This window comes from Callithrix jacchus, chromosome 8 (genome assembly GCF_049354715.1).
Source record: "Callithrix jacchus isolate 240 chromosome 8, calJac240_pri, whole genome shotgun sequence".
Lineage (NCBI taxonomy): Eukaryota > Metazoa > Chordata > Mammalia > Primates > Cebidae > Callithrix > Callithrix jacchus.
In genome coordinates this window covers 127,363,811-127,381,299 of record NC_133509.1, presented here as the reverse complement: position 1 = coordinate 127,381,299, position 17,489 = coordinate 127,363,811, and the positions used below count along the sequence as shown (strand labels likewise).

At 52.2% G+C, this 17,489-nt stretch overlaps 1 protein-coding gene and 1 pseudogene across 3 annotated transcripts in view; both read right to left on the bottom strand.

The window, feature by feature from the left end:
• Positions 1-15,406, bottom strand: part of RIN3 (Ras and Rab interactor 3) — a 174,292-nt gene extending 158,886 nt beyond the window's left edge. For all 3 annotated transcript variants that reach the window (XM_035261311.3, XM_035261312.3, XM_035261314.3), the window contains exon 1: positions 15,213-15,406. In XM_035261311.3, the coding sequence (XP_035117202.2) occupies positions 15,213-15,256 (44 nt within the window). In that variant the 5' untranslated portion in view covers positions 15,257-15,406. The remainder of the gene's footprint in view (positions 1-15,212) is intronic.
• On the bottom strand, positions 954-2,041 carry LOC144577460 (nucleophosmin pseudogene; annotated as a pseudogene).
• Positions 15,407-17,489: the final 2,083 nt, after the last annotated feature.

Below are 17,489 nucleotides of genomic sequence, written 5' to 3'. Positions count from 1 at the left end.
GTCCTTATAAGAAGGAAAGAGAGGGCTAGGCATGGTGGCTCATGCCTGTAATCCCAGCACTTTCAGAAGCCGAAGAGGGTGGATCACTTGAGGTCAGGAGTTCGAGACCAGCCTGATCAACAAGGTGAAACCCTGTCTCAACTAAAAATACAAAAATTAGTTGGGTGTGGTGGTGGGCACCTGTAGTCCCAGCTACTCAGGGGATTGAGGCAAGAGGATCACTTGAACCCAGGAGGAGGAGGAGGTTGCAGTGAGCTGAGATCATGCCATTGCACTCCAACCTGGGTGACTGAGAAAAAGAAGAAAAGAAAAGAAAGGGAGAAATATAGACAGACATGGAGAGAAGACAGCCAGGTGACAATGGAGGCCAAGAGTGAAGAGGTACAGCCACAGACCCAAGGGATTGCCTGGGCCACTGGAAGCTTGAAGAATCCTTCTGGGAAGGCCTTTGGAGGGAGAATGGCCATCCCTTGACTTCAGACTTCTGGCCTCCAAGGTATGAGAGAATCAGTTTCTATTGTTTCATGCCACCCAGTGTGTGGCACTTTGTTACAGTAGCCCCAGCACACTGAGACATGGCTCAGTGTTTATTTATTAATCTATTTATTTATTTTTTTTGAGACAGGGTCTCATTCTGTTGCCCAGGCTGGAGTGCAGTGGTGCCAGCTTGGCTCACTGCAACCTCTGCCTCCCGGGCTCAAGTGATCCCCCTGCCTCTCAGCCTCCCAAGTAGCTGGTACTAAACGCATGTAACACCATGCCCGGCTAATTTTCTTTTTAATTAAAATACTGAGTTTTATTTCACATGTATATTTTTGTCTCCCCGCCATTTCCATGTCTGACCACCACTACTACTATCATAACATTTCATACACACTTAGAACCAAGCAAAGGGTTTTAAAAAATCTTTAAAAACTACAGGCACTTTGGACAACGCCTTCTTGGCAATGGAACCTGGACAATATTTATCAAATACGGTAGGGAAAGTTCTCACTCTGCATTATAAAAAGGACAGCCAGATATCAACTGTTACAGAAATGAAGTAAGATGGAACATTTTTAAAAAATGGTTTAAACGAGTTTCTTAAAGAGACTTCCCCCACTGCCAGAGATCTTCAACAGCCTCCTGGTCAGTCCTTCGGAAGCAATTCTTCACATAATTGATGAACTTGGCTTCCCCTTTGGGAAGGGAACCACCTTCTTCTATACTTGCTTGCATTTTTGCTTTAATGCCTTCTACAGAGCTAGGTCCTTTTGGTGTTTTAGGAGTTTTTTCCTGTTTTTTGAGGGATTCTTGTCCTTTTGATCTTGGTGTTGATGTTGGCTTAGAGTCTTTTCCATTCTGATTTGACTTGTGTGCATTTTTGGCTGGAGTATCGCGTATAAATTTCTTCACTGGTGCTTTTTCTTCAGTTTCCTCATCACCAAAATCATCATCATCTTCTTCATCATCAGCAGAAGCAGTAAGTTTTACTTTTTTCTGTGGAACCCTGCTACCACCTCCAGGGGCAGACCGCTTTCCAGACATACTCAAGAGTTTCACATCCTCCTCCTCTCCACCTTCTGACTCTGCATCTTCCTCCAGAGCTACCAAGTGCTGTGATATGAACTGGCCCTGAACCACACTTCAATCATAAGACCACTGGTGGTGTTATTTCCAAGCCCCCAAGGGAAACCGCTGGCTGAACAGACATTTTCAAAGTTGCCAGTGTTACTTTACTTTAGTTGGACTGCCTTCGTAATTCATTGCCTCTGCTTCAACAACATGAAATTCATTCTTTGCACCAGCTTCTAAACTGATGGTTCTTAAAGATAACTGGTGCTCATTTTCATCATTGTCCACCTTAAACTGATAATCTTGTCGGTCTTTAGTTCACGACCAAAAAGACAGTTCTGGGGCCTCAGGGGGCTCATGTCCATGTCCATCGAACCTTCTACCGGGTGGCGGCACGCACTTAAGTGGGAGAGAAGGCGGATGGAGATAAACAACCACTGCTCAAAAGAACAGCCCCGCAGGACAGAATCACACCAGGGCCTGACTAATTTTTTTTAAAAATTTTGTAGAGATAGGGTTTCACCATGTTGCCCAGGCTATATCGAACTCCTGAGCTCAAGTGATCCAACTGCCTCGGCCTCCCAAAGCCCTGGGATTACAGGTGTGAGCCACCGGGCCTGGCCAATAGCTCTGTTTTTTAAATGGGGGGAAAATTCCTGCCCATAGTCTCCATTGCCCTCAGGATATGGCCCAAGAGCCTCTGCTGTCTGGTCCCCTCTCCTGTCCGTCCAGTAGACTGTCAATGGCAGGTAAGTGGAGCCTGCAATAGCCCCTCCACCCCCACCACGAGTTCACCTGAGAACTCCCAGACACGGCTTTGTGTGGCACTCACACCCCAAGGAAAGGTCCCCCAGACACCACCCCAGTCTGAGCAGGATGCCCCTCAGCCAGCCGGAGAGCCCCTGGCTCTCCACAGGACCGTCTGCCCTGCACCCTGTGGCCACAGCACTGCATATCACTCCTGCATCTTCACAAGACTGAAGGTCCCTGCAACAAAGACAGGTGATCACATCCTGGCTGGCGCAGTGCCGTGCAGACCAGAGCGGGGCTCCGGGACATGGTGCTGCCTGAGAGGCTATAGCTGAAGGGAATCTGGGGGCCTTGGCAACTCCCCCCCCGACTGTGGCTGGCCCCGCCCCATTCCTGTGGCTGGATCCTCTCCCTTGGCTGCCCACCTTTTTTCTCAGATGTTCACAGTTCGCAGCCCTCTCCACCCCTGGCAGGCCTCCCAGTGGGCCCTGTACCCTCTCCCAGAGGCCCTCTGTCCTGGGCAATTCCTCTTCACCTGTCTGGCATGAACCCGCCATAGAGTCATTCAGCAAACACTTACCAAGCCCTGCGCTAGATCCTCCTTTCTTCCCCTTCAACTCTCCATCACGCCAGTGTTTGTGGTGAAGCATTCTGTGCCCTGCATGGTGCTGACCCGGTAATGCCACCCCCACACCCCACCAGGAGGAGCCACTGTCCCTGCTGCTGGGAGCTTACAGTCTAGTGGGGTCACACACAGAATGAGCTGCCACAGGCATCAGGAGGGAGTGCCCAGTGTGCTGCCGGCTCTTCTATGGCTGGGGTCCTTGGTAGCCTGTAGAGGGCCTCTGCATAAATTGGAAAAGGGTGCTCTGGCTGGGCACAGTAGATCACGCCTGTGATCCCAGCACTTTGGGAGGCTGAGGCGGGCGGATCACAAGGTCAGAAGTTCAAGATCAGCCTGGCCAACATGGTGAAACCTTGTCTTTACTAAAAATACAAAAATTAGCCAGGTGTGGTGGTGCATGCCTGTAATCCCAGCTACTTGGGAGGCTGAGGCAAGAGAATTGCTTGAACCCAGGAGGTGAAGGCTGCAGTGAGCCAGTATCGTACCACTGCACTCCAGCCTGGACAACAAGAGTGAAACTCCATCTCAAAAAAAAAGGAAGGGGTGCTCCTTGCTGCCCATGGGTACAGGCCAACCCCCACCTCACCCTTATCCATATCTGCCATGACATGAAGCTTGGCAAGATAATGACATTTCAGCCCCTACCCAGCTTTGCCTCAGCCAGGAGCACGTGAGCAGTGAACAACCTGCACAATGGTGTATGGCAGTCCTGCAGGCCTCGCACAGCCTGGGAGGCTTCTTGCAAGAGGTAGAGGTGGGGCACTTATGCTTCGGCCCAGAGGCAGGAAACAGCTCAGCCCCTTCCAGAGGCTAGAGAGGGAGGCAGCCAGTGAAGGCTGATGTGCCCACATTTCATCTCTGGGGCCTCATGCCATGGAGTGGCCCGGGTGCCACCGTACAGAGCGTTGGAGACAGCTGGGTCTAGCTGTGAGAGCTCGGGGAAACCACTTCTCCTCTCTGAACCACCAACTCTTCTGTAAGCAGGGACTGGATGAGAAGTTTCCAGAGCGACACCAAGCTCTGACACCTGAGGACTGCAGAGCTAGGGCTGGGGTGGCCTTGTCCGGTGGAAACAAGACCCTCACTGTCCTTCAGGCCACCTCAATGGGATCTGGCCCAGCTTCTCCAGACAGCCCATCCAGCTAAATCCCAGGCCATTCCTGGGGCCTCTCATGTCCTGGGAGTGCTCTTTGGCTGTTGCTGAGCAGCTCCAGGCAGGCTCTTACAGGCTCAGAACAGGCCTGTACCGTCCCTGGAAAAGGGAGTTCAAGTCCCAGCCGTTTCAGGACAAACCTTTCCCGAGGCTGGGCAAAGAGGTGAAGTGAACACTGAAGACTCCCAGTGGCCAGCACAAACCCAGCTTGACACTCAGCAAGTGCCAAGGTATGGCCAAGGAGACCCCGAGACCATCTCAACAAAGAGACGGTGAATGAATGAATGACAGCATCTCAAGGATGCAGCATTGTTGAGACTGGGCCCCAGGCCTTTTGGTTTCGTTTTTTGGATACAGACAGGATCTCACTCTGTCACCTAGGCCGAACTGCAGTGGCGTGATCATAGCTCACTGTCACCTTGAACTCTAGGGCTCGAGTGATCCCCCTGCCTCAGCCTCCCAAGTAGCTGTGACTACAAGTGCACACCACCATGCTCAGCTCATTTAAAAATTTTTTGTAGAGATGAGGTCTTGCTGTGTTACCCAGTCTGGTCTTGAACTCCTGGCCTCAAGAAATCCTCCCACCTCAGCCTCCCAAAGCACTGGGATTACAGGCATGAGCCACCGCACCTGGTCTCCAGGCCTTTCTTGTGCTGGTGTGGTGGGGACACCAACTCTCAGGAGGAGCTGGACAACACTGGCACGGGGGGCGGGGGGTGTTAACCTAGCAGAGTTCTCAACCTAAGGCACAGAACTGAGGCTGAGGGAAGACACGTGGCTGCCTTCATCACCAAATCTAGCCCTGTCAAAGCACAAGGATTTGGAGTCAGAAACACAAACCAGAATAAACAGTCCGAAGCTTCTGGTGAAATCTAAAACTCATAAACACTCAATATGAAAAAAAAATGTTTGCAATCTAGTCCTTGTAACAAGAGCCTTAGCGAGTGCAAAGCTGCCTCTCCTCTCTCCCCATCTTCCTCTTTCTTGCCTCCACTAGAAAATGGGATTGCAGGTAGCCCTGCAAAGCAGCTGAGTATTTCAGGCATATAATCTGGTGCTACATGACAGAGACAGAAAGCTCTTTGTGTTCATCAGACCTAAACTTGTAAGTGACAGAAAATCTAAAATAAGAAATTAAAACAAGATAAGTATGGCTGGGAGCAGTGGCCCATACCTGTAATCCCAGCACTTTGGGAGGCAGAGATGGGCAGATCACCTGAGGTCAGGAGTTTAAGACCAGCCTGGGCAACATGGTGAAACCCCATCTCTACTAAAAATACAAAAATTAGCTGGGCGTGGTGGCAGGTGCCTGTAATCCTAGCTACTCAGGAGGCTGGGGCAGGAGAATTGCTTGAACCCAGGAGGCAGAGATTGCAGTGAGCCAAGATCATGCCATTGCACTCCAGCCTGGGCAACAAGAGAAAATCTACATCTCAAAATAAATTAAATAAATAAATAAATAAACAAGATAGTATTTATTCCTCTCATAAAAAACTGGTAAGTTGTCTGGAGCTGCGATGATGGTCTAACATGTTTGGGACCCTTACTATAATATATCGTTTTTCTATCCTGCATAGCTTCTATGCTTAAGTTCACCTCAGAGTCCAAGATGGCTGCTTCAACTCCAGCCATCACATCTGCATTTCAGGCAACAGGAGAGAGGAAAGATGAGAAGAACATAAACCTTCATTTTAAGGGCTCCTCCAAGCAAGTTATACTCCCCACTTATATCTCACTCTCCTGAACTTAGTCATGTGGCCACAACTAGCTACAAGAAAACTGGGAAATGTTCAACTAAGACTTACATCCAGCAAACATTCAGGGGCCAATAAGCAGCTCTGCTTTACTCCCAGAATCAAAGGCTCCAGGAGGATGACAGATATCAAGGAAATGGTCCCTAAACCCTAGATCCACAGAAGTTTTCAGGAGCTTCATTTAAAACGAGGGGACTTGGAAAGAAGTTAAGATAGGCACATGAAGTAACCCTGACCATTAAGATGATCATAGTGTGATGAGACCATCGAAGACGGCACGTAGGCAACCTAGGTCCACAACACAGCACGTAGGAACGTGTACCAGAGGTGACACTCAGCGAAAAAAACGTAAGTTAACATGTACTTGGACCAAGTGCAGATTCAGAGAAAAAAATGTTTGATGCTTTAAATGTCCCTATTTTCGGTATGTCTGTGTGTGAACTTTTAAAGTCTATATTTTTCGGAAAATTCAATAGCACATGCACACACACACACAAACACACACACTCACACCACATACGAACATGTAAGAGCCCCCCACCCATCTCACAACCCAAAAAGACAAGAACATCATCATCTCGGGTAACCCTCACAACAAGAGCAGGCAGCAGAGGCCAACTCTGCCTAACAGAGGAGGAGGAGGAAGGTGCTCTGGCAGGTGCGCTTTCAGTGTCTTGCCTGGGTTACCCCGCTACTAAGCGGAAGAACAGAACGATGGTCCTCACCACCATAGTAAAAGTCAAACTTGTCCACCTGTAGCCAAGGGGGCCCCAACCACCTTTCCAGGCCCACCACACACGGAATCTTCTCCCTGCCCCCACGTCAGATTCTTAGGGCTCCCACACACCACTTGTCCTTTCCCACTCAATACACTTCTCCCATCTGCAATACACTTCTCTGCATATGCTTGATTTCAGTGGTTAAAACCGTACATACCCTTCAAGATCCAATTCAAATGCCACCTCTGCCAGGGAGTCCTCCCTACTCAACCTCCACAGCCAAAGTGTAACACGACGTCAGCAGCTTTTTATGTAGTGCCTTGTGCTTTAAATATGCACATATTTCTCTTATTTTCTGTGTTAGTCCATTTTGCGTCACTATAAAGGAATAGCTGAGGCTGGGTAATTCATAAAGAGGTTTATTTTGGCTCATGGTTCTGCAGGCTGTATGAGAAGCATGGTGGCAGCATCTCCTCCTGGTGAGGCCGCAGGAAGCCTCCAATCATGGTGGAAGGGGAAGGGGTAGCAGGTGTGTCACATGGTGAGAGACGCAGTAAGAGTGAGAGATTGCGGAGGTGCCAGGCTCTTTTAAACAACCAGATCTTGTGTGAACTGAGAACTCACTCATAACTGTGAGGATGGCACCAAGTCATTCATGATGGATCTGGCCCCATGACCCTAACACCTCCCACCAGGCCTTACCTCCAACACTGGGGATCACATTTCAACATGAAATTTGAAGGAGATAAACATCCAAATCACATCATTTTCCTTACTATGATAAACTGGAAACTCCTAGGTGTTCAGGTGTTTGATAAATGGATAGATTGATGGATAAAGGATGAAAGGGTGGGTGGGTGGATGAATGAATGGATAGGTAAATGGATGGATGGAAGGGTGGATGGGTGGACAGGTCAATAGATGGATAAGTAGATGGATGGATGGATGGAAGAGTGGGTGGATAGGTGGATAAGAAGATGGATGAATGGATGGATGAAGGGTGGATGGGTGAGTGGATGGATGGATGGATGGATGGATGGATAGATGGAAGGGTGGGTGGGTAGATAGGTAACAACTAGATGCATGGATGGATGAAGTATGGGTGGACAGGTGGATGGGTGAGTGGATGGCTGGGTGGATAGGTCAATGCGTGGATAAGTGGATGGATAGATGGATAAATGAAGGGTGGGTTGGTGGGTAGGTGGGTGGATGGATGAATGGAAGGGTGGGTGGGTGGATAGCTCAATAGGTGGATAGATGGATGGATGGGTGGATGGATGGATGGGTGGATGAAGGGTGGGTTTGTGGGTGAGTGGATGGATGGATAGATAGACGGAAGGGTGGGTGGGGAGGTCTATGGGTAGGTAAGCGGATGGATGGATGAAGGGTGGATTGGTGGGTGGGTGGATTGATGGGTGGGTAGATGGAAGAAAGGGTGGGTGGAAGGGTGGGTGAGTGGATAGAAGTGTAGATGGGTGGAGAGGTGGATTGGTGGGTAAGTGGATGGATAGATAGATGGATGGATGGAGAATAGAATGGATAGTGAATGTTTGGGTGATGATTAGGAGGATGGGTGAAGATAAATGAGGAAGACATCCCTTGTGAAAAGAATCCCTGAATATATTTTAGATGGATGCTCTGTCAAAAATGTCAAGAACAGAGAAAAGCAAGGATAATAAATGCTGTCATCAGTGCCGTCGGTAGAGAGATGAGTCCTTGCTTTGAACTGCAACACCCCTAGGGAAATTTACATTATCAATCTCTGACACTGACTGAGATTAAAAAGGCTGGGAACACAGAGGATAGGGAGAAAGGTCCCCGGTGACTTCTTTCTTGACAGCTTGTTCCCTTAGCCAGAGATCATCAGATTGTGAGTTTCAGATGCAAAAGCCCTTTATTTCTTTGGTCTGTGGAGGTGGGTGAAGAAGCACACTTCACTTATTGACCCACAGAGCAATTTAGCTCTGGGAAACCTTGGAGGAGAGGCAGGCTTCTCTGCTACCATTGGGGTGCCCTCTGTCCACTCCCTCTCCAGCTCTCCTATCAGTCCCTGACACCCCATGTTGAACATCAGTTGGGAGGTAGGGTGGTGTTTGGCATCTCTTCACTAGGGAATAAAAAGTTCTCGGCTTTGATAAAGATCCCAGAGTCAGTGGAAAATGGGGCCACCTTCACAGGGGAGTATCCTCTAAAAGAACCCCCCTAGGGCGGCCCCTCGAGGATGGGCTCAAAGTCCCCACACCCATCTCCCTCTACCGGAATCCTTGCTTCCCCATGGCTCCAGGCTTGTGTGTCGAGCCAGGCTCTGTGGCTCTCTCCGTCCCAGAGGGCGGGTGCAGGCGCCATTACCCTACAGGACGTGGCCTGAATGTGTGCCGCCACTTCACACACAGACAACAGGCCTTGACCACAGCCACGGCCAAGGCCGTTTTTGCTAAAAAGGGAACCGACATTTCACTACAGGCTCCTTCATTCCATCAAACGCGTACTGGTTGAGGTGGGGGCATCCCCTGGGTATTACTGAGGTCAAGTTGAGGCGGGGGGGTTCTGCAGCCATGTTCAAAGCTTCTGACCATCGGCGCTGTTTCTGCTTTGGGGGTAGCCCCTTCAACCCCTATCCCCATGGAGAGGAGATGTGCCAAGGTCGCACAGACACCCTGCTGGCAGGAGAGTGAGAGGGGAGGACACGGTAGCTTCCAGACTCTTCTATAAAGGCTGACGCCACACAGAAAGTAAGGCCCTCCCACTGCCCTGTGGACACCAGGCTGAGGGCAGGCCTCCTCTGTACCCCTCATCCCTCTCCTCTCCATGAAGGCCATGTTGGCAGGAGGGAGGGGCTGGATTCATGGCACCACACTGTGTGGGGGAGGGAGGCACACAGCGTCACTGCTGCCCTGACCTGCACAGGGACACGCTGGCGATTGCTAGGCAACCCTGGGCAGGGACCCGAGGCCTGGCAGAGAGCTCCCTCCCTCAGTCTGGGCACCTGCCTCATCCTCCCTTGGTAGGGCTGCCCCTCAGACCCCAACCCTGACAGGGGCAGGCTTCACAAACGACTTCTCAACACCAGACCCCCAAACCGCAGCTGCCTGCGATCTCCTCAGCACCTCTACAGCTCCCACAGCTGACGGCCAGGCAGGCTCCACCCCACCAGCCCAGCCTCCCTCCAGAGGATTCTCCGGCCACGCCAGGGCTCCTTACCTGAGAAACTGGCCCAGCTCACCGTCCACTTAGTGAGAAGCCATGGGCCCTGCCGCAAACCAAATGTACTTTTTGCAAGACTAGTTTTTTTCAAAATAAAACCACAGCAATAACAAAAAGAAAAATAAAAACCATTTCCTTCCAGGTGCTTGGTCAGGATCATGACCCAGAAGTCTCCTTGTTGAGTCTTTGTTTCTTGTGAAAGTGCCTGCATGTTCTAGACTGTTCCATGGGCTGCTTCAGCTCCAGTGGGCACTTGGATCCCCAGAACGCTGATATTACTCTAGGATGCCAGCTTCCGCTGCCTGCTAGCTGGTAACTCGGGGAGCTGCTGACTGTCAGAGCAAGCAGGGATCATGAGAACATGGAGATCTTATCTCAGATGGGAAAATGAGGTCCGGCGAGAAGCGAGTGGCTTCCTAGAAAAAAATCCTAAAATACTGGAGGAGACAGACTCCAAACTCTCTAGCCTTACTGATGACCTTCAACACACAAGTCCCTGTGCTGCTTCCAAATCAGCAAAGGACACTTCTGCCCGGGAAAAGACACATTGGCAGCCTTGGCTGACGCGCGCGCGTGCGCACACACATACACACACACACACACACACACACACACACACACACACACACACCCCACCCTTAATTTCCTAGTTTCTCAGTGGTCCAGAGACCTGCATTTGGGACCCACTGTCGCCCCAGGACTCCCCCAAGTCTGTACACACAGCTATTCTCATTCTCCTGGCTGGAGACACAGTATCTGTTCATGACCCAGAGCTGGCCTATCCTTCCCCCACTCTTTCTCCCTGACAAGTATCAGGAGCACAGCTGGAGAAGATAAAATTAGGGGCGGGGCCCAGGAGGGCCCCTACTCAATGGCCTGGGTGGCCTCCTCTTTCCAAACTTAGAGAGGGGTGTGTAGCCTGTGGTGGGGGTCACCAGCTACTGCAGATTGGAGGTGGGCTCCTCGCCCCCAAGCCCTGGGCCTCTCCCTAATAAGCCCCACCCTGTGTTCTGGGCCACCCTGTAAACACCTCCAGAAATTCAGGGACTCCAGGGACACAAAAGAAAAGACTGTGCAGCCTTCAATCCATGTATCACTGGCCTTGAGCACTTATTGAGTGCCAAGTGTGTGCAGGACACAGGGATATGGAACTAAAAGATCTGACCCCTTTCTTCAGTAGTTTGTAACTGAAGTAGTTTGATATTAAAGAGGTTTTGGCTTCTTTCAAATGGCACACAAGCAGTTCATGTGAAAAAATGCTATGAACATTCAAAAAGGAGGAATCCCTGTGACCTGGCACAGATGGAAGGCTTAAAGGAGGAGGCGAGCCCTGTAAAAACGGCAGAAGGAACCTCATGGGCAGAGGCACGAGACCACAGACAAGTTCTGCACATGGGGGAGGGCAGAAAAGTGAAGCTGTGCATGGCTTCGAGCAGGGCTGGGCTGGGGTACGGAGGACAGGGTTTCTCGAGGGACCTTTTCAATAGGACAGTATGTCACCTGAGGGCAATTAGGGGGCTTCGGGGGACACATCACTTTCCCTGCCCAGCCTGAGGGTCCCTCTAGCTCGATAAGCAAGAACCAAACCAACAGAAGGACTCATTGGGGAGATCCATAGTTTGGAAAAGTCATTGAAGTTGTGATTTTCATCTTTAGCTCCAATCCTGGGGTAAAACATCCATGTTTCAGACACTTTTGGGGGTCAGGAGTTCAACTTCCTAGTTCTCAGAATAAACACTGGTTCAGGGCAATAGTTGTGTCAACAGGACATTCTGGAGTTGGACATCAGAACAGCGCCAACCAACTTCCCAAGAACAATATGATAACTCACGGCCCCCCACTCCCTTCTAAAGGTTGCTCCCTAATGGGGTCAAATCGCTGGGGGCCAACAGGAAGTTAAGGGGCCTTGGGGGTCATTTCCCCTATGTTAAGGCTGTTTCTGAACACATAGATGTCCCCTCAATCCCCTAGATGACCCAGGCCCCAAGGACGGGGTTCTGTGGACAGCCCTCTATACTTTTGCCCCTTTTGTCAATTTCTCCCCAGCTGAAATTCGTCTTCCGTTTTCTGAACCAGTTATCTGGTAACAGTCATTAGTAAAGCAATGTGTGTCACGTGTTTCTGGGTTTAGAAGGGTGCACTCCTTGCCCACAAGCTCCTCAGCCACACTTTCTCACCTCCCAAGCCTTTGCTCAGGCACCTCCCTCCTCCGAGCGGCCTCCCTTCTTCCTTGCTGCCCACCCAACTGTGCTGACTCATCACCACCTAGATGACACAGCTTGCCATGACATGTGGAATCTTCCGGGGGGGGCGGGGGGCGCAGTCCACAGAGACAGAGTTTGTGACCATCTGTCACCTGTTCTTTCCCTGTCTCTGCTCTGGCCAGAGGCTGGGAGGCACCCAGACCACCTCAGGCTCCTGTCTTCACAATGGAGCTCCAGGGAGGCCTAAGGGGATGGTGAGGCGTCTGGGTATCCTCCTTCAAATATCATGCCTCTCTCTGCTTCCATCTGAGACCAATTCCTGGTTTCCAGTTTTGATTTCTGGATCTCCTGGATTAAAATGTGGGTGCCCTGTGGCATTTTAAGCTTTTCACACCTGCTGCTTCAGTGAAGATCATAGATCAGAGACCCAGGTCTAGGACAGAGAGGCACCAAGGGGGCAGGGGAGATGAGGAGGGCCTCAGGGGTAAATGTGCTGCGATTGCTTCATCCCAAGAGGACCCTGCACCCCTAGCCCCTTGCACTCCCAGCTGCTTCTCAGAGGATGTACTGGGGCCTCTTGGGGAGCCCAGGAGTGCAGGCTTGAGCTGGTGAGGTGATCCTTTGCTGCCTGTGCACCAGGGCCTCTGTTAGGATCTGTAAAGGGCTAGGTCTCCTAGATAAGTGCCAGCCAGGACCTCCAGGGAACATTAGCTCCTTGAATCCAGGAAGCCCAGGTCAAGGGGCAGAGCTGGAGCTTCGAACTCATACCCTGAATCTATCACTGGCCCTGCTCTGGGTGGGCCCCACCCAGAAAGGCCCCCCGTCTCACCCTGGAGTGGTTAAGGGGCTCCTCTTCAGGACTCCAGCAGGACCCTTGCATTAGATCAGGCCCAAGGCTCAGGAGAGTTCCACCTTCACCTCCCACAATACTGGGGAAGGCAGTTCCCCTTTCTGGGTCTCTGGTTCCCCATTGTTAAATGAGGGGATCGATTAGGTCAGTAACGGCCACATTTTTCCAAGAGTGGAATCCTTTTTCAAATGAAATCTTAAGCAGACCTTTAACATAGCAAAGCTGTGAAAAGGTGACTGGTCTACTCACCATGGTGGGGTCGCATGGGGGTGCCCGCTAGGTCTCTCCCCACCCCTTGAAAGCTACTGGCCTGAGTGGACTCTGAGAACCCATTCTCCCCAGACTCCGTACAGCTGGGCATCTGTCCCTGAAGCACTGACCCCTGGACAGACAGAGCGCCACCAGAGTCACCCTCCACTCCTCACTCCCTCCACTCCATCAGCAAATCCTCTACCCTTTGGAGCCCTTCCAACCCTAAAGGTCCTCTAAAACAAAGCGATGTTTTTAGCAACAAACCCATATTCATATAGCTCTAGAATGTACTGAACACAGTTCTAAGCAGGCCTGAACTGATGCATTTCTCCTAAGCTGCTTGGGGACCGCTGCTCAGCTTTGAACTCGGCCAATCCACCAAACAATTCTATGCGGTGTGTATGGCTAGTATCCCCAGTTTACAGGGGAGGCAGGGACTGGGTCACTTGTCTAAGGTTACACAGTTGACAAATGGAGGAATCACACCCAACAAATGATAATAATGGTGACAATTATGATTAAGGGTTTACTCTGTAGGTGAATGTGTTCAACTCTTTCTATGCATTTAGTCCTCAAAGCAACTCTAAGGGGTAGTTACTATTATTTATCATCATTTTATTGGTAAGTGAGCTGAGATACAGAGAGTTTAAATAACTGACCCAGTAATGAACAAAGAAAGGCAAGAGGAAGTGGCCAGCCTAGGCCATCCCTGGGAAAAATGAGAAGTTGGCAAGGTCAGGGCCCTGGCCCCTCACCTCCCCTTCCTCCCTGAGAAACTCCTCTCGGGCTCCACCCTGCAGTCTTGGGTGTGGCAGATACTTGCAAGTGAGGATGGGGGGCTCTTCCCCAAGGAATTCTCAGTTCCTCCCACCGAATGGCATTTGTCTTTGCAGAGGTTGCTTTCAAGAGAAAGAAACCAGCATGCAGAATTTCCGGGCTGGCAGGAGGGAGGGAGAAGAAAGGAAATGTTCAGATGTAGATGAGCTTAAGGCCCCCTCCCAGAACCTCCCAGCTGAGTGGGGGTCAGTCACCTCCCGCGGCCCGCCAGTTCTGCACAAGATCGGCTCCCGTTTCACACAGCAGAGAACTGAGGGCCTGGGAGATGAGGTCACACCCCAGGCCAGGGAGCGGCAGGGCGTCCGTCAGGGAAGTAGGCCCGGGACTTTTAAACCAAAAAGCTGGGAATGGCCTCCCCAAATGCGCTCCTGGGCACTCAGAAACGTTCTGATAGGCTTTCCCTGGGAATCTGCCTCCAACCTGGCGTCTTCACAACACCTAAAGCTTCCCAGGACGCCCTCTGAGCTCGGCGGGGCGAGAGGACCTTCTCCTAGAGCCCAGTCCGGAGCAAAGCCCGAGCTAGCGGGATGGGGCCGGGGACGACCAGGCGGCGGAGGCGGAGCGGCGACTTAGTCACCAGGGACCCCTCTCCAAGTCAGTTCCCAAACCGTTCGGCGTCACGCATTCCACGCTGTGCCTTCTCCCCCGGGATCCCACAGCCCGCGCGCAGCCGGTGCGCCCTGGATCCTATCCAAGCACCAGGCTTGGCCAGGGCCGGTCCGAAGGTCGCCGTCTACGGCCAAGACAGAGGGGCGGAGGAAAAGATCCCAGTGGTCACTCGGTCCAGGAGGGCCGGTCAGCTGTTGGGCCGCGGGCACCGAAAGCTGCAGGGGTCCAGGTCTCTGACCCCGCGCCCAGCGGGGTTCCAGAGCCTGAGCGCGCGAGCTGGGACTCGCTGAGCGGCGGGTGCAGCAGGCTGGCGGGGTCGAGACCGCGCGTTTCGTTTGCAAAGTTCAGGCGGGGCAGGAGCCAGAGAGGGGGCTGCGTCCAAGCGGACAGCCCTGGCTCTGACAGGTAGAGGCGCACTCCCTCGCAACCCGCCCGCCAGCAGCTTAAGTGTGCACTGGGTTCCCAGGGAAACGCCTGGCCTTAGAAGTTTAGTCAAGTCCTCAGGTCCAGCGGAGTCACCAGGGCCGCCCCTTGCCCGGCAGAACCGGGGTCTGGCCTCGGGGTGGGAAGCCCGTCTCAGCCCGACACCCCCGAGGTCCCGCGCCCGGAGGACCCTCGGGGACAAGAAATGGAGTTAGTGGGGCGGCCAGGACGGGGCCGTGGGGACCGAGAGGGAGGAGGGGGCAGCCGCCCGGACTTACCCCGTATGGTCCCCGCGCGCGGGCGCCCCGGCGCGTCTCATCATGCCGCCGGCAGCTCCCGGACGAGGAATGGAGGGGCTCAGGCGCCCGGCGGCGCGGAACGCGGAGTCCAGGGCGCCCGCATGTCCCTGGCGCTGGCCCTAGGGAAGGGCCCGGGCCGCCGCCGCCGCGCTCTGGGGCGCTCGCTCCCTTCTACTTCCTGTATCGGAGCGAGCGGGGCTTTCAGGAAGAGGCTGGCCTTGGTGGTCAAGGGTTTTTTGTCAAAAGCCATTCGGCAGAGGCTCGCCGCCCGGAGCCCCCTGGGGCACACGGAAGCCCGAGCGGCCGCGCCCCCGGGGCCGGGCCTGGGGGCGGGGGTTGCCTGGGCCGAGGCGCCGCGCGGGCGCCCGACCTCGGGGTGCCGCCTCCGCGGGCTGGGGCTGGAGCGCGGGTGTCCCGCCGGGCTTCGGAGAGGGAAACGTAGAGAAAAGTCTTCCACTTGGCGTGGGGACGCGGGGGGAAGGAAGACGCCGACCGCGGGCCGGCAGGTGGGGAGGCCAAGAGCTGGCGGGAAGTTCGGAGTTCGTCCCACACGGAGCCAAGGCCTTGTCCCAGGGAGCCTCGAAATCGTTCAAAGGCAGCCTCAGTCCAGAGCCAGGGCGCCTCCTCCACATTCCTGACAGATGTCCACGCCGCCCCCTCTTGGATGCTTTCTGTAACAAGGAGCTCACTCCTCAACAAGGCGAACTGTTCATCCATCAAGCCTGGCATCTAGTTCACCTGTGCCAGCTACTGCAGCTGGAGAACGCCCAGCAGCTTACACAAAGGCAACCGCAGGTGGGGCCAGGAGGCCTCTCTTCTAAGTGCCTGGGTGCTCAAAAATGCCTCCTGAGTCCAGTCTTTATCCATCATAAGTGTCCTCTGGGGCAAAATCGTCTAGGTCCAATACCTTCATTTTAGAGACAAGGAAACAGGGCTACAGAGTGGAGGTGATTTGCTCAAGGCCACACAGCAAGTGGGGACCAGACCAGGACTGAGCCCAGGGCTCTGGTGAAAGGATCCCCAGGCCTCTGTCCTGCTACTCTCTCCTCACACCCTCCTCCCCCATCTTTCCTGGATTTCCACCAATTCAGCCTACCAGAAGTTAGAAAAAGAATCCACGTCTAAGCATACGTGAAAAGTTCAGCCTTCCCCATGGGATGTAAAATGGTGCAGCCACTTTGGGAAAGAGTCTGGCAGTTCCTCAAAAAGTTAAACATCAAATTAAGCATATGACCCAGTAATTGCATTCCTAGTTATATAGCCAAGAGAAATGAAAACATGTTCACTCAAAAACGTATACATGAGTGTTCGTAGTAGTATTGTTCATAATGGCCAAAAGGTGGAAACAATCTAATGTCGTCAGTTGACAAACCAATAAACACAATGTGGTATATCCATACAGTGGAATATTATTAGGCCATGAAAAGGAATGAAATGCCCATGCACAAACCTCAAAAACATTATGCTCAGTGAAAGAAGCTAGTCACAAGGCACATTCCACTTATATGAAATGTCCAGTATAGGCAAGTCCAGAGACAGAAAGTACACTGATGGTTGTCAGAGGCTGGGGGAAGAGAAGAAAATGAGGAATGACTGCTAAGAGTTATGGGGTTTCTTTTTGGGGTGATGAAAATGTTCTAAAGTTGATTGTAGTGATGGTTGCACAACTCTGGCTGCAGTAAAAACCATTGAACTGTATGCTGTAAGTGGGTGAATTATACAGTATATGAATTATACCTCAATAAAGCTGTTAAATTTTTTTAAAGGGGGGAAAATGTACAGTCTCCAGGAGGCCACCCTGACTGCTGCATCTCACACCCCTCCCCCTCTGCCCAGATTCCTACAGGTTCCCCTAGTTAGGTCATAACCACCCCCCACTGATTTTTCCTCTCCTCCAGAGAGGCTAAGCTGTTTCCTCCCTGGATGGGAGTGAGTCATCTTCTCCACCATCTTCCTCAACAGGGCTGTAACATGTTTCCAAGGGTTTCAAAGCCCTGTTTGAAAACTTGGGCTTTGAGGACAGACCCATGTTCAACTCCAACCCCAGCACCTTCTGGCTGGGTTGAACAAGTCTTCCCCCAAAGGCTCATCTATAAACACAGTGAGTACAAATGAGATCCCCTGCCTCCAGGACCCCATTATGATTCCTTAGTTGTTTCTAAAACAAGTCTGTGGGTCACTCTCAGGCCTCCCTGGGCCCCAGGGAAGCAGTCTTACGTAACTACAGTACCTAAAACGGTCCCTCAGCCCTTCCCA